General features: G+C 39.9%; 1 protein-coding gene across 1 annotated transcript in view; it reads right to left on the bottom strand.

Annotated features, from left to right (window-relative positions):
• The window catches only part of espn (espin), a 40,686-nt gene extending 28,950 nt beyond the window's left edge, over nucleotides 1-11,736 (bottom strand). Inside the window, exons 1-2 of the mRNA XM_034144890.1 lie at nucleotides 11,370-11,736; nucleotides 7,173-7,366 (exon numbers count right to left, since the gene is read on the bottom strand). Coding sequence (XP_034000781.1) covers nucleotides 7,173-7,366; nucleotides 11,370-11,669 — 494 coding nt within the window. The 5' untranslated portion in view covers nucleotides 11,670-11,736. The remainder of the gene's footprint in view (nucleotides 1-7,172; nucleotides 7,367-11,369) is intronic.
• Nucleotides 11,737-12,620: the final 884 nt, after the last annotated feature.

Raw genomic sequence — 12,620 nt, 5'->3', positions numbered from 1 at the left:
GTTTCACCAATCAACGAGCGTACTTTAAACATTTCAAAATAAGAATGAAGTAATCTACGGTTCTGTCATCAGGAAGTGGGCAAACAGGTTGATTATTTATGAGTGTAACCGAAGTGGGTTGATGTTCACCTGCTTAAAGGGGTCTGTATGAGGGAGACGCTTAAACTTGTCCTTATTCCTAACCATAAACTTTGAGAGTGACAATGTTGATGGTTAAGAGGAACGATGGATGCGATTCTAACAAAACATTCACTGCCTTTGTCACGACTCTCCAAAGAGAAGAAGCTTGAACACTCCACTAAAGAAGTGCTTTTGGAGAACAGGTGTAGATTTCAAAGATCTAAGAAAGAGGTTAGCCTTCTGTGACCACAGAGCTAACAAGTGGCGCAAGGGCTGCTACCTCGGAGGTCACTTTGTCAGTCAAAGGAGAAAAAACACATGCTTAAAGTAGCGGACATTTGATATATTTCCAGTTCAGCTCTGATGAGTAATTTAGCCCAGTAATTATCTGTTCGCTCTCCCCTCCCCTCCCCCATCTACTTGGTAACAAAGAGCAAGGTTATCTTCATTACTAGCAGAGTAATTGATGTCATGCTAACGGATTCCTTCCCAGGGTAGAGAGGCTTGTTGGCTTCTCTGTGGCTTTTGTCTTTACATAGTGAAGAATGTTGTTGGAAACTTCATGCACTTTGTTTAGCTATGTGACCAAAGTTTATTATGTATGAAATTCGGAAAGATTTAACATATTCCATCATGGGAATTCACTGATTACACACGATGCAGCTTTATATACAGTATACATTTTATTTTAGGAGCTACAATGATTTACTCTATTGTTCAGCTCCATAACCGTGTATATCGCGAGCATAACACTTTACGAATTGTTTTTATCTTGATAACAATACTTAACAAGGTGTACAATTGTAATACCTAGGGCCGTTTGCCTAAGGATCTCAAAATGGCACTTAACATTGCATTTGTCAGTATAAACCACTTGTTGTAAAGGAGAACAGAAACGTTTTTTATCCAACATGTACCAATAAGTTATTAAAGGTGGGGTAGGCAATTTTGGAGAAACCAGCTCGAGTGCGCTAGAATTAAACAAATCTGCCACTTCCTTACAGAGCCCCTCCTCCAACACACACGAACGCGCACATGACCAATGAGGGCACGAGATAAGTTTGTGCACAGATGGAAGGCTGACAGGCAGGTAGGCCATCCAGTTATTTTAGCCGGGCCGGCTAAAATGATTGGTCGTGCTTTTTACAGTACTACGGCTTCCACAGATGACATTTCTTTATGGATTTTTTTGTCAAAGCACTTAAGATATTCATTGCTATCGGGATGTTAAGAGCATTCCATGGAATATAACAAAAAGTGTATCTCGCGCCGGTTTCTCAAACTTACCTACCCCACCTTTAAGGAGATTAGTGCTGGAAAAAAAAGCCACTCAGCAAATGGCTGAAGTGAAAACTACTCATCTATTCACCCTTTACTTTCCAGGTCTAAACTTGAAGCTGAACGGCTCCTGACAGGCCCGTATCCAGGATTTCGTAAATACTGATGTCCAAAACAGGGATTCACCCCCCAGGAGATTTTTTGAAATACTAACATATAAACTACGCATTCTGGTACATTGCTCCCATTGTTCTGTGACCTGTCAATCATCAAACCGGGGGTCATATTTCATTATGTGTTCATTTTTATCTGAAGTTGTACCCATGGATGTATAAAGAATAGTTCTACCGCTAAGTTATTCTCCGTGGGGACTTCCGGCAACAATCTTGATTCTGATTGGCCAGAAGACTCGAAAAAACATCAGCAAAGATGTTTTATTGAGAAGATGATCACTACGTGACAGAAGTTTTCAAAACCGTTTATGGTCTCCGGTACTTCCAGTCCAACGCCTACTGCATGCACAGCGTTAGAAAATCGGGCCTTCAAAATAAAAGTTTGACTTTTTTTCCACAAAAAAAAAAAAAAAGAAATTCAATTTATTTTTTCTTCACTCACACATCTGCGACACACTCGAAACGGGTCCGCGACCCACTTTTGGGTCGCGACCCACCAGTTGAGAACCACTGATCTAGATATGTTTTCCAAAGCTAAGCTTGGACAGATAGTATTTTTTATTATATCTGTGTCAGTGAAAAAGAAAACAATAAATGTTATCTCTTCAACCTTTTACTCAAATTATAATGAAAGAAAAGCATTGAAACTTTCGTTAAAAGGTCTGACATTGCACCAAAGGTCTGACATTGGATGAATGAAATTAACTTTAGCTATCTAGCTATTTTATTCATGGAATTTAAACCAAAGTATAGCCTATAGTTGCAATATAAGTTATTGGGCATGTTGTCGGACGTCCACTGACTAACGTAGAGCGTTCACACAGGATCTGCTGGTCATATGATGTCCTGATGAATAGAAACACAAGCAGCCCGCTGGACTCAGATCCCTAGATACCTCATCACTCCTCCGCTGCTCCGATACAAGTCTGGACTGCGGAGGTTTGTTGATAAATCAATGACGTCTTCTTCGGTTTGCTTTAATGTAGGCTACGTAGTTATGCAGTGCCCCCACCGCCACTAAATGGAACTACTACAAGGAACCCTGTTAATTATGTGCAATTATTTCACGACTTTTATTATATACACCTCGAAAAAATTACAGAGGTCCGGACCTCGGTGACCCCAATGGTGGGTACGGCCATGGCTCCTGACTTAAGAACTAAGAACTCGTAGCTTTAAAGAGCGCTGGTTTTAGCCGTTTGTGGGCTGTTATATGAAAATCAACAAGCATCAGTTAAACCATCACTTTTTCCCTTTCTTTTAAGGGGGAGGTAATGAATGGAGATGTACAATATATATTCCTATTCTGTATACATCCCTGAAGACTAAATACATCTGTTTATATATTACAAGATTTAAAAGGGCCATCGTCGGTATCCTAGGTAAATAAGAAACAATAATAATGGAGCCAGGGGAGTGGGGTATTATATAGAGATTTAAATAACACATGTGGTTCCTTTAATTATTATTATTTTACCTTCAATGGCTATAATAGTTCCCAACTGGAGGTTTAGACGGATAACTTTCTAGAACATCCTAATGCAGAGGTTGACCCTTGCAACTACATCTTTGAATTATGGCTTGGCCAAAGATCACTAATTGATTACATAACCTGTCTGTGGCCTCATGCTCTCTGTTTCTCTGTCTCTCTCTTCATTCATTCACTCTTTTGTTTACTGAGGCTATCAGCAGAGCCGCAGCACATGAGCCTGTTGGTTTTGGTTCTCTGGGATGGATGGGCGAACGAGCTAACCATTCAGATATAGCTTAGAAGTCTAACAAACACTGAAATCAGGGGAAACAAAGCAGCATCTGTGCATTGCCAATTGTAACACAAAATGACAGCGATTGATCAATGAGTCCAACACTGCAGACAGCTGAATACTGCTTCCTTTTAATTGAAAGCCCTCTCCCCTGAGTGCTTGTTTATACTCAACATCTTCTGACCTGTGCAAGTCATTCTAAAAAAAACACATTTGCAATAATATCCAAAAATAATAATGATACAATCTAACATCTCAGTGGGAACCAACAATGATCTTTTATTACATCTTGTACATATTTGTATTAACCAACCTATGAATAAATGTGGTGGTGGTTTTACTTTATGGTTCTAGTCATTTTAATTGCTGTAAATGATGTATAAAAATACATTTCAAGGGTAAACTCGTATAGATCCTTGCATTTTCTATCATGAAAAGGTCAGATGACAAATATATCTGTACTATGCCTTAATCCCCCTACCAGCCTTAAAAGTCTATATTGGTCAAAGCAGAGGTGGAAGTCTGAGGTCTTGAAATAGATTGTCTAGGGAGAATGACGCTGAAATAGAACTTAAAACCATTGGTTTAGTATAATGCTGCAAAGGAGTTAAAATGTAGTTGTAGTTTGTTTACCGTTAGTAAGGAGGAGGGGTTTCATGTAGTACTTGAGGTTTTTCAAACAGAAGCAACTGCGAGACATCCAATCTCCTCTTAAAACTAGCAGATACAAATGTGCAGCTTGTAATAAACCCTGAAACAAGAATGTTATCTCTCTTCTGCAAAGTTCCATTTTGAACAATGGCTGAGGCAGCCACTAGAAAGCAGCTTGTCTATTCAAACGGATTTGTTTTCCTCATTACCTTATAGCTGGTTGGTATAGCGTGTCGCCGTGGAGATGGTGGTAAACAGTAACAGTGTGAGTGGTGGTGGAGGAGAGTGAATGGGGCCCTGCTATCAGGGAGCTACCATGTCCCTGAGGATCATTACATTTTCAGCAGCTGTCTGGGGTGCAACCACACATTATTGGAGGTGCTGAGCACGAGGTAAGTGCCTGACAAGCTGCTCATCCTGATCAGGTCATCCATGTCAAAACATTCATTACAGGGGCTGCTTAGATAAAGACTAGGTTGTAAATGAATTACATTTCTATTTCTTTATGGCAGCTGTGAGTAATCCTTTTTGATGAACTATACACTAGCACAGTGGTTCCCAAACTTTTTGTGCCCAAGGCACACCAAAGGACAAGTAAAACTCTCAAGGCACACCTATTGTGCAAAATAGCCCTTATAACACGTGTTATCACTCATATCATGTAAAATATCTGTAAATGTGCATAATTATTTACTAATGCCAAATAAAATGTGACAAAGACAACTATATTACTTATGAAATATTTATTAACGAAATATTTCAGAAATTAATTTGAAACTTTATCAAATTAGGCTTCATCAAAGCAGCAACACACTCATTTAAACCAGACAGGTCACACAATTAAAAATTGTGGAGGATCAGGCTTTGGTGGTCGGCTCCCATCTCGGCGCACAGCTGGGAGAAGAGGCGAGATTTCAGGGGCCTTGATTTGATGTAATTCACCATCTGCACAGCCTGATTCAGCACCTCAGTCAACTCCGGGGGCATGGTTTTGGCAACTAATGCCTCTCTATGCAAAATGCAGTGGTTTGTCACGATATGTGGGTTTTGTGCTCTCACCTTAGCAATACATCCTTTCACTCTCACCGTCATGCTTGCCGCACCATCTGTGCAAAGCCTGACGCACATATTCCAGGTCAGACTGTTCTCTTTTAAATAGTTATTAGTTACCCTGAATATTTCTTCTCCCGTAGTATGGCTTTCCATTTCTTTGCAAAAGAAAAACGTCTCTTTGATCGAGTCAGCATCAACATATCTGACGTTTGCCAGAAGTTGGGCAGCCCCACTTATGTCAGTAGATTCGTCTATTTGTAGGGAAAATCTGCCGCTCGCCTGCAGTGCCATAAGACAGGTAACTTTCCTGATACTGTCTGCTGACAGTTTTTTTCCTCTTTTCTTTCGGTGGTGGGTTGTCGGCAGTCTCTGCACTGGTGGTTGGTGGTTTGCTCCGCACAAGAAAGCGCTCCATTTTCCCTCTTGCGTGTTTCTCTGTTTTAATGTTGTCCTTCAGCCTTCGATGTGTCACGGTCTTATAATTCCCACCTGCAACTGCGTTAACAGCTAAATATGGGGTTCTGTGAGAATTTTTTTTAAAGAATTGTTTTTAGGTATAGAGTTTGCCTCTGTATTATGAAATGAGTGCATACAAAGTACTGATATAGTAAATTAAAAAATAATTATTTTTGTGTAGTTGTATATTGCAATAATAACGGTTGTCACAAAATCCCACGGCACACCCGGACTTGCCTCACGGCACACCAGTGTGCCGCGGCACACCGTTTGGGAACCACTGCACTAGCATATTCAACATCCGTTAGCTCAAGGGTTACCTCCATATTTACCTTTTTTATTATTTTACCACCAGACAGGTGCTGCTATCAATAATGCTAAACTGAACTGAAACCAAACAAGGAAAATAGATTTGCCTATCTTGGATTACAAGGGACCCGCTTATTCACTTTAAAAAGCATTTACTATTTACCAAGCACTGTAAGGAGATATTAAGCATTAACCATACAACTAAGCAAGTCACTGCACTTGTACTGCAGTGCAACCCTATACAAAATATCTCAGACAATCAGCTGTTTCTTTAAAGGAAGAGCAGCATGTACAACTTTCCTCAGTGTTTACTCCAGTGACTTTAATCGTGTTAGTGTGGCACTAATTAACAGATAAACATCTCACGCACCTACTTGGTAATGTCAGACCCAGATCTCTGAGATTATTTTGGTAAAACACTACACATTTTGCTTATTTGATGTGCCTGTTTTATTGGAAAGTCAAAGATAAATATACCGGGGTGCCCTTTTTCTTATATTTTATAGCATCAACTAATTTATTGATCAAGAAAATAATTGTTAGTCTTACATTGTACCTGATTTTACCATCAACAGTGCAGGTTTGTAAGAAAGTATTTGATTACACGTACTTATTTGTTGAAGTGACTCGCATACAGACGTTGGTGAACATTAGAGAAAGGATTCTGGATGTATTACACAAGCAGCACATTGTTATGGAAGTGTGCAGTATTTTTGTGTAAGTTATATCACTAAGAGGGTTTTTTTCTAATTGGGATTTTGAACATTAAGTATTTTGTTTGCTCCATGGGTATCAAAAGAGCAAAGTTCTGGTTGTGTCCCACCAGTGCCAGTTGGTGCTGTAAATAATGCGTGTAGCATGAGCCCAAAGCTGATCGAACAACTGAAAATCCAGCAGTGTTCATCTGATATGAAACATTTTTACCTAATGGTTAATAATTTATTAATGTTAGACTGCTAAAGGGTCAGAAATCTGAATCCGAACAGTCCATCTACTGCAACCCGTTTTAGTTACAAACAGTAGGAAGCTGACTAGATGCCATCGAGAAGTGACAATACCCTTTATTGTGTATTTCTTAATGTCAAGCTTTGCTGGAGGAAGTATATATTCAGATAACATATTTTGTTGAGCACTGTTTACCGTCAACAGTGACACCCAGTCCACTTTTAAAGATTGTATTCAAAACGAGGGAAGCTTCCTTCCCTGCACAAAAGAAAATCAGAAGAATTACCAAATTAAATCGCTACAAGTCAACAGCGAGAAGAAATCAACAACATATAAATCCCACTAACATATCAGATTCTAAAAACAGAGCGCTGCAGTGAAAGTTAGCATTGATAATCCATCAAGCAAAACCATATGCTCTTACTTTGGGCTGTGCCCCAGTAGCAGGCGGAGAGAGGGCAGGTCTCCCTTGGCAGCAGCGTAGTGAACGGGGACGGCTCCTGTGTCGGTGGACGCCCCGGGGTCCACCTCGCCGCTCTTCAGCAGCCAGTCTGTGATCTCATGGTGGCTAAAGCGGGACGCTAGGTGGAGAACTGTGGCACCAGAACTATCCCGGTCCTGTCAATCAAACATATAAGAAATACAGTTGAAATATGGTGTTGTATGAATACATACAAAAGTTAATAATCAATATAATAAGAGAAAGCAGACCTGTTAAAGACTTTTTCAACAACATGCAAACTGTACTACATTAAAACCCGCAATGGTTGACACGAAGAAACCAGACAAACCACCATGTTTGTTAACTATAGCAACCTGTATGAGAGACTGTCTATTTATCATAGTTCATTTGAGGAATTCATAAAAACAATATGCAAATTACTATTTGATACTATATTTAAGTGTTCACTGTGAACATTTGGTTGAGTTCTGTGTCCTGTACATATAAAATGTCCGTGAATGTTTAATGTCTTAAAAACGACATGGGATGATATCTCGAAAATATCAGGAAAATGAACCAGTATAGTGTATTGAAAAAGTCATAGTATGTCGGAAATATATATTAACAGGTGGTTTGAATGATTCTACTGGTTCATTTCCTTCAAGCCTCAAAGCTCCTTACACTGTGATTTAGTAGCGGGCATTTTTGAGCAAGGGAATAAGTCCTTGCTTAGCTTGCGTATAAAAGCTTACCTTGTTATTGAAATATCCCCCACATGCAACTTTCTGGGAGAAAACTAGAGCTTCTCATGCTGCATTTCTGAGCTGATAATTTATGTCAAACTCAGAGTACAATCAGCTGAGCCAGAAAAAGAGAAGAGAAACTAAAAGATCCCAGATATTAAATCCAAATACCTGTCACGACTAAAGTAGCTTTTAAAGACGCACAGATCATAGCTTTAGCAACTCTCCGCCAACCCAGCGTCCTCCCACTTGAATCCTTTGTGCCAAGAGGTGGATCAACAGCTAACACACAAACACATGCATACACATCCATCCACCCCTGTGGATAGATCAGGGCCATGTCGAATGCATCAAATGAGCATGTTAATGAGATCAAATCAGGATCAGTGTGAAGTAACACAAAGCAAAAGACACAATAAAGAAAAGTGAAAGCTAGCATTGATAATCCATCAAGCAGATGGCTTTGTGGTAATTGATATGTTTGACTAAATGTCAGCCAAGTCTGCTCCTCGTACTAGACTCCTGGTACTAGGATGGTTAAATGCAGAGGCCAAATGCCACTGTGTGTGCTGTGTGCTCTGCATGTGTGACCATTAAAGAGGGTTTCATCCCTCCGATTGGCTGGTGGCTTGGGGAAACCTCTGTTGCTCTTCTGTGAGGTAGCAGAAGTAATGGAGACAATACATAGATGACAGAGCTCTTATTACTTTGTTTTACATCTAGAAACAAAGATTACTAAAGGTTAGATTGAGTGGTCGATTGACTCATTTGCAGCGCTTTGTCATTAGCACTGCGGCCTGATAAGACAGTGTTGCGGATGAGAAGGTTTTCCCTCTCACCCTAAGCATTCTGGGATACTTTGGAAGAAGTACTCAGATCTTTTACTTGAGTCATACCACAGTGTAGAAAATATTACATTTAAAAAATGTGCATAGGAATATGCCTACAAATCTAAAAATGTGCTCGTGCACTATGGACCATTTCAGAATAATATATGTTATATTAATGGACAGTGATGCATTAATGCAGGGCTACTCAATTGGCGGCCCGCGGGCCAAATCCAGCCCCGGGGTGATATTTACTGGCCTTTGAGTATAATGTTAAAAAGTAATAGATCTACTTTTTTTAAGATTTTCTTTTGGGCCAGAGTGCCTTTATTCCAGAGAGGGTGTTACATTGAGAGATAGAGGGGAAGACATTGCCTGAAAACTTCGGCGGGCTCGGGTTTCAGACCCACCTACTAGCTACTGTAGTGACAACTCCTGTCATTTATTGCATCTCTGCGAGAATGATTAGATAATTTCATCTAAATTAAATCAAATGAAATGATGTTAATGGTTAAATTAGCTTCACATGTAGGCCTACTGAGTTCTGAACTTGCCATTTATATCTAGAAAGGCCTTGTTGTTTGATTTAATTAAAGACAATATGCACTCCACTATGCTGTTGTAGTATTTACTGTATCTGAAGCTCTTAATATGATTGCTCATATTTCAAGCCATCTTTTTCCCGGCCCCTTGCTTTGGATCATTTTCATCAACCGGCCCCCATTCCAAACTAATTGAATAGCCCTGCATTAATGTGTGCAACACTTAACATTTGCTGCTGCAGGGGAGCTTATTATCTTTGACTTAAAAAACTGTACACTTCACAGGGATCAATAACGTATAACTTATAATAATGCTAGATATTTTTTTGTTTATTATTCTGTTATTAATCTTTATTTGAATATTCAAAGTAACTTAAATTATCAAATACATGTAGTGGTGTGGTAGTGTGAAAAGTAAAATATTTGTCTCAGAATTGTTGTGGAGTATAAAGCAGCAGGAAATGTATCTGCTTGCAGTCTACATATTATAGTTGTAGAAAATAAATTGATTATATTGTTTTACTAAAGGGAAACAATGCATTATTGATAGAATAAGAGGCACACCAGACAGTAATGGCAACACATAATGGTAAATATATACTGTATATAAACTCAGTGGTAGGCTACATCATTTACTTCAAGCATGAAGTAATGCTTTGCATTTTAGTAACAGCAGCGACATGGAACTGAGGTTAATGAGTCGAAAGAGATCATAATGTTCAACTATATTCTTCATCTTCCCCGATATCATATCAAGCCACACTGTCATTATGTATTTGTATGTGTTCTTTTTGTGAGTTACTGTGTGGGCTGTAAATTAATATACATTTTTCAAATCCAGTTTTGCATACTTCATTACCAGAGAAACATGAGTCAGTGCAGCGAAAGACTAAACACAAAATGTTCTAACAGCTGACATTATTTTGCATGTGCTGAACTTTTGAGTAAAATTTCATTTATTTGTTTTCCAATCCTCATAGTATTACCATGTGCTGCCTTTTATTTTGTCGTCAGGACAACAACATAAGCTTTCAGAGACACATCAGAGCCTATGGCTCAATGCTAAAGTAAGTTGAAGTTATTTATTTTTTCTCAACTAAATAACTAATCACCACAATATAACATTATTCTAGTATTATAGACCATTATGTGGTATGAGTGAATTCATGGTGGCATGATACGGTATAAAGAGAATTCAAATATGTTATTTTCATGGAAGTTCAGTATTTTTAATCATGCTCTTCCTCAAAGCAAGAAACCAGAGAAGCAAGTCTTAAACTTGTGATGTCCTTATTATAGACTGCAGAGTATCCATCCATTATTATCTACCCATAGACAATGAATGGGGACTGATTTTGGGGACCCACAAAGTTCTTGTTTTCTTTTTTTATACCCAAGTGAGCTTTATTCTTTGTAGTGTTGTCAGTTCTGAAACAGAACCTATACACTTGAATCATTCCCCACGGTGCTGTCATCTAACATCCTTCTCAAATAGTTGTTCGACAGTTTCAGATATAATAATGATATCAGAAATTGGAGTTTTGGTTGTTTATACATTTGGGAGAGAGTGTGTGTTAGCAATATTTGTTGACTCACCTAGACCTAGGAATAACCTATGAATTTAGAAAATGGGTGCAGTTGCCTTTTAAACCATATGTATTCGCCTTTTGTTGAACTGAAGGGAAACAAAACACCCTGTTAAGTCTGTACAATTTAATATGGCATTTTATAGTCACTCAATTTAATCCCCAATTAATTAAGACTAATGTATATCTGAGTTCCCTACACATGTAAAACAGCAAATTCTCCCCCTACCTTGGGGGGCATTTTATTATAATAGGTTGGTGAAGGTTTAGGTTAATTGTGTTACAGAAGCTTTTTTCATTTGAAACAGTTCTTTAGAGAACATTCAACATGATGTTGCTGTTTTACGCATGAAACTAGACCACCCAAGATTAACAGGTAGGCTGCACAGTTCTGAGAAATGACAGCCATCAGAGGAAAGAGAGAATTAGGCTTCAGTCTGCTCCATTTCCAACGTGTTCAACTAAAGCTCCGGTCACTCACCTCTGGCCCACATCCCCCCTGGGTCAGCAGCCACTGTAAGCAGGCCAGGTTCCCGGTGGCTGCTGCGTCATGTGCCGGGCTCGCCCCATTGTTAGCCAGGCAGTTCCCCGGCAGCCCAGCCTCCTCCACTAGGAAGCGCAGGCAGGTTAGTTTCCCGGCCCGGGCTGCGTGGTGGACGGGTGAAGCCCCCAGCCCGTCCTTGATGTCGCTGGTGAGGGCTTTCTGGGCCAGCTGCCCCTTCAGGGTCGGCACGTCCCCCTGCCTCGCGGCCAGCAGCGTCCGCTCCCCCTCCACCACCATCACTGCTGCACACAGCGCGACTCCTTCCTGTGGTTGCCTGCTTTGAGCCCGATCACTTCACCGTGCTAATGGGGTCAGCATCGTATTTACACAGCCTCAGATCATCTCAGTCACCCGGTTAGTGTAGTGGGTAAACTCAGTGATAGCTCCACATCCTCCCAGAGCCAAATTGTCAAAAGCAAGTTCCGTTCATGAACATGTTCCAATGTGATTGGAACATTTTTACATGTTGAGTTAAAACTTAATCCATTACTCTTTATCTGAGCAATAAACTAACCTGCTTTCTATATTTTGCCCGTCGATGTGTCTCAGTTATCCGCTTCTTTTCGCTCTTAAGCCCGCAGGATGCTGAACACCTGTTGCGCAAGTTAAACTCCAGAAAACTATTTTTTGTTTAATGTGTTTATTTACCCTGTTTGCTAACGTGTAGGTATCATGTGCCTACGAATAGTCCACGGTGTTTTTCTACCTATAGCAGATGGCGACATGGGACTCAGCGCCTGTTAAATAATCCATCAGGGGGAGGATCGCTGAGCCTGTTACAGGTTGTAGCCTTCTGGAAATCGGCTCAGAAGTTAAAGGGACAGTACGAAATTGCCTCTTAAAACTCTTTAGTAGTCCGACAGAGAAAGTTGTACAACTGTGTTGATAAGTGTCAGTCAAATATAGACCTATGGCTAAACACTAACTCAACAATGGACTTTTTGAACTCGCGCCCAGTCTTGTTTGCATGCTTCCTCCCCGGCATTAATTTTACATAATGGCAGTGAAATCAGCATCAGTAGACACGCACAGTTTGTACACAGTAGAGGTCCATCTGGTGGCCTTTGGTGGAAAGTCTTCTGAAAAATGGTTGCACTTTTGTTTAGGATATTTTAGGTATATGTCTATTCCCAAGTGAGCTTTTTTTCATTGTAGTGTTGTCAGTTCTGAAACGGAACCCCGGATTAT

Source organism: Trematomus bernacchii, unplaced genomic scaffold (genome assembly GCF_902827165.1).
Source record: "Trematomus bernacchii unplaced genomic scaffold, fTreBer1.1, whole genome shotgun sequence".
In the NCBI taxonomy this organism is placed as follows: domain Eukaryota; kingdom Metazoa; phylum Chordata; class Actinopteri; order Perciformes; family Nototheniidae; genus Trematomus; species Trematomus bernacchii.
This window is presented reverse-complemented; position numbering and strand designations above follow the sequence as displayed.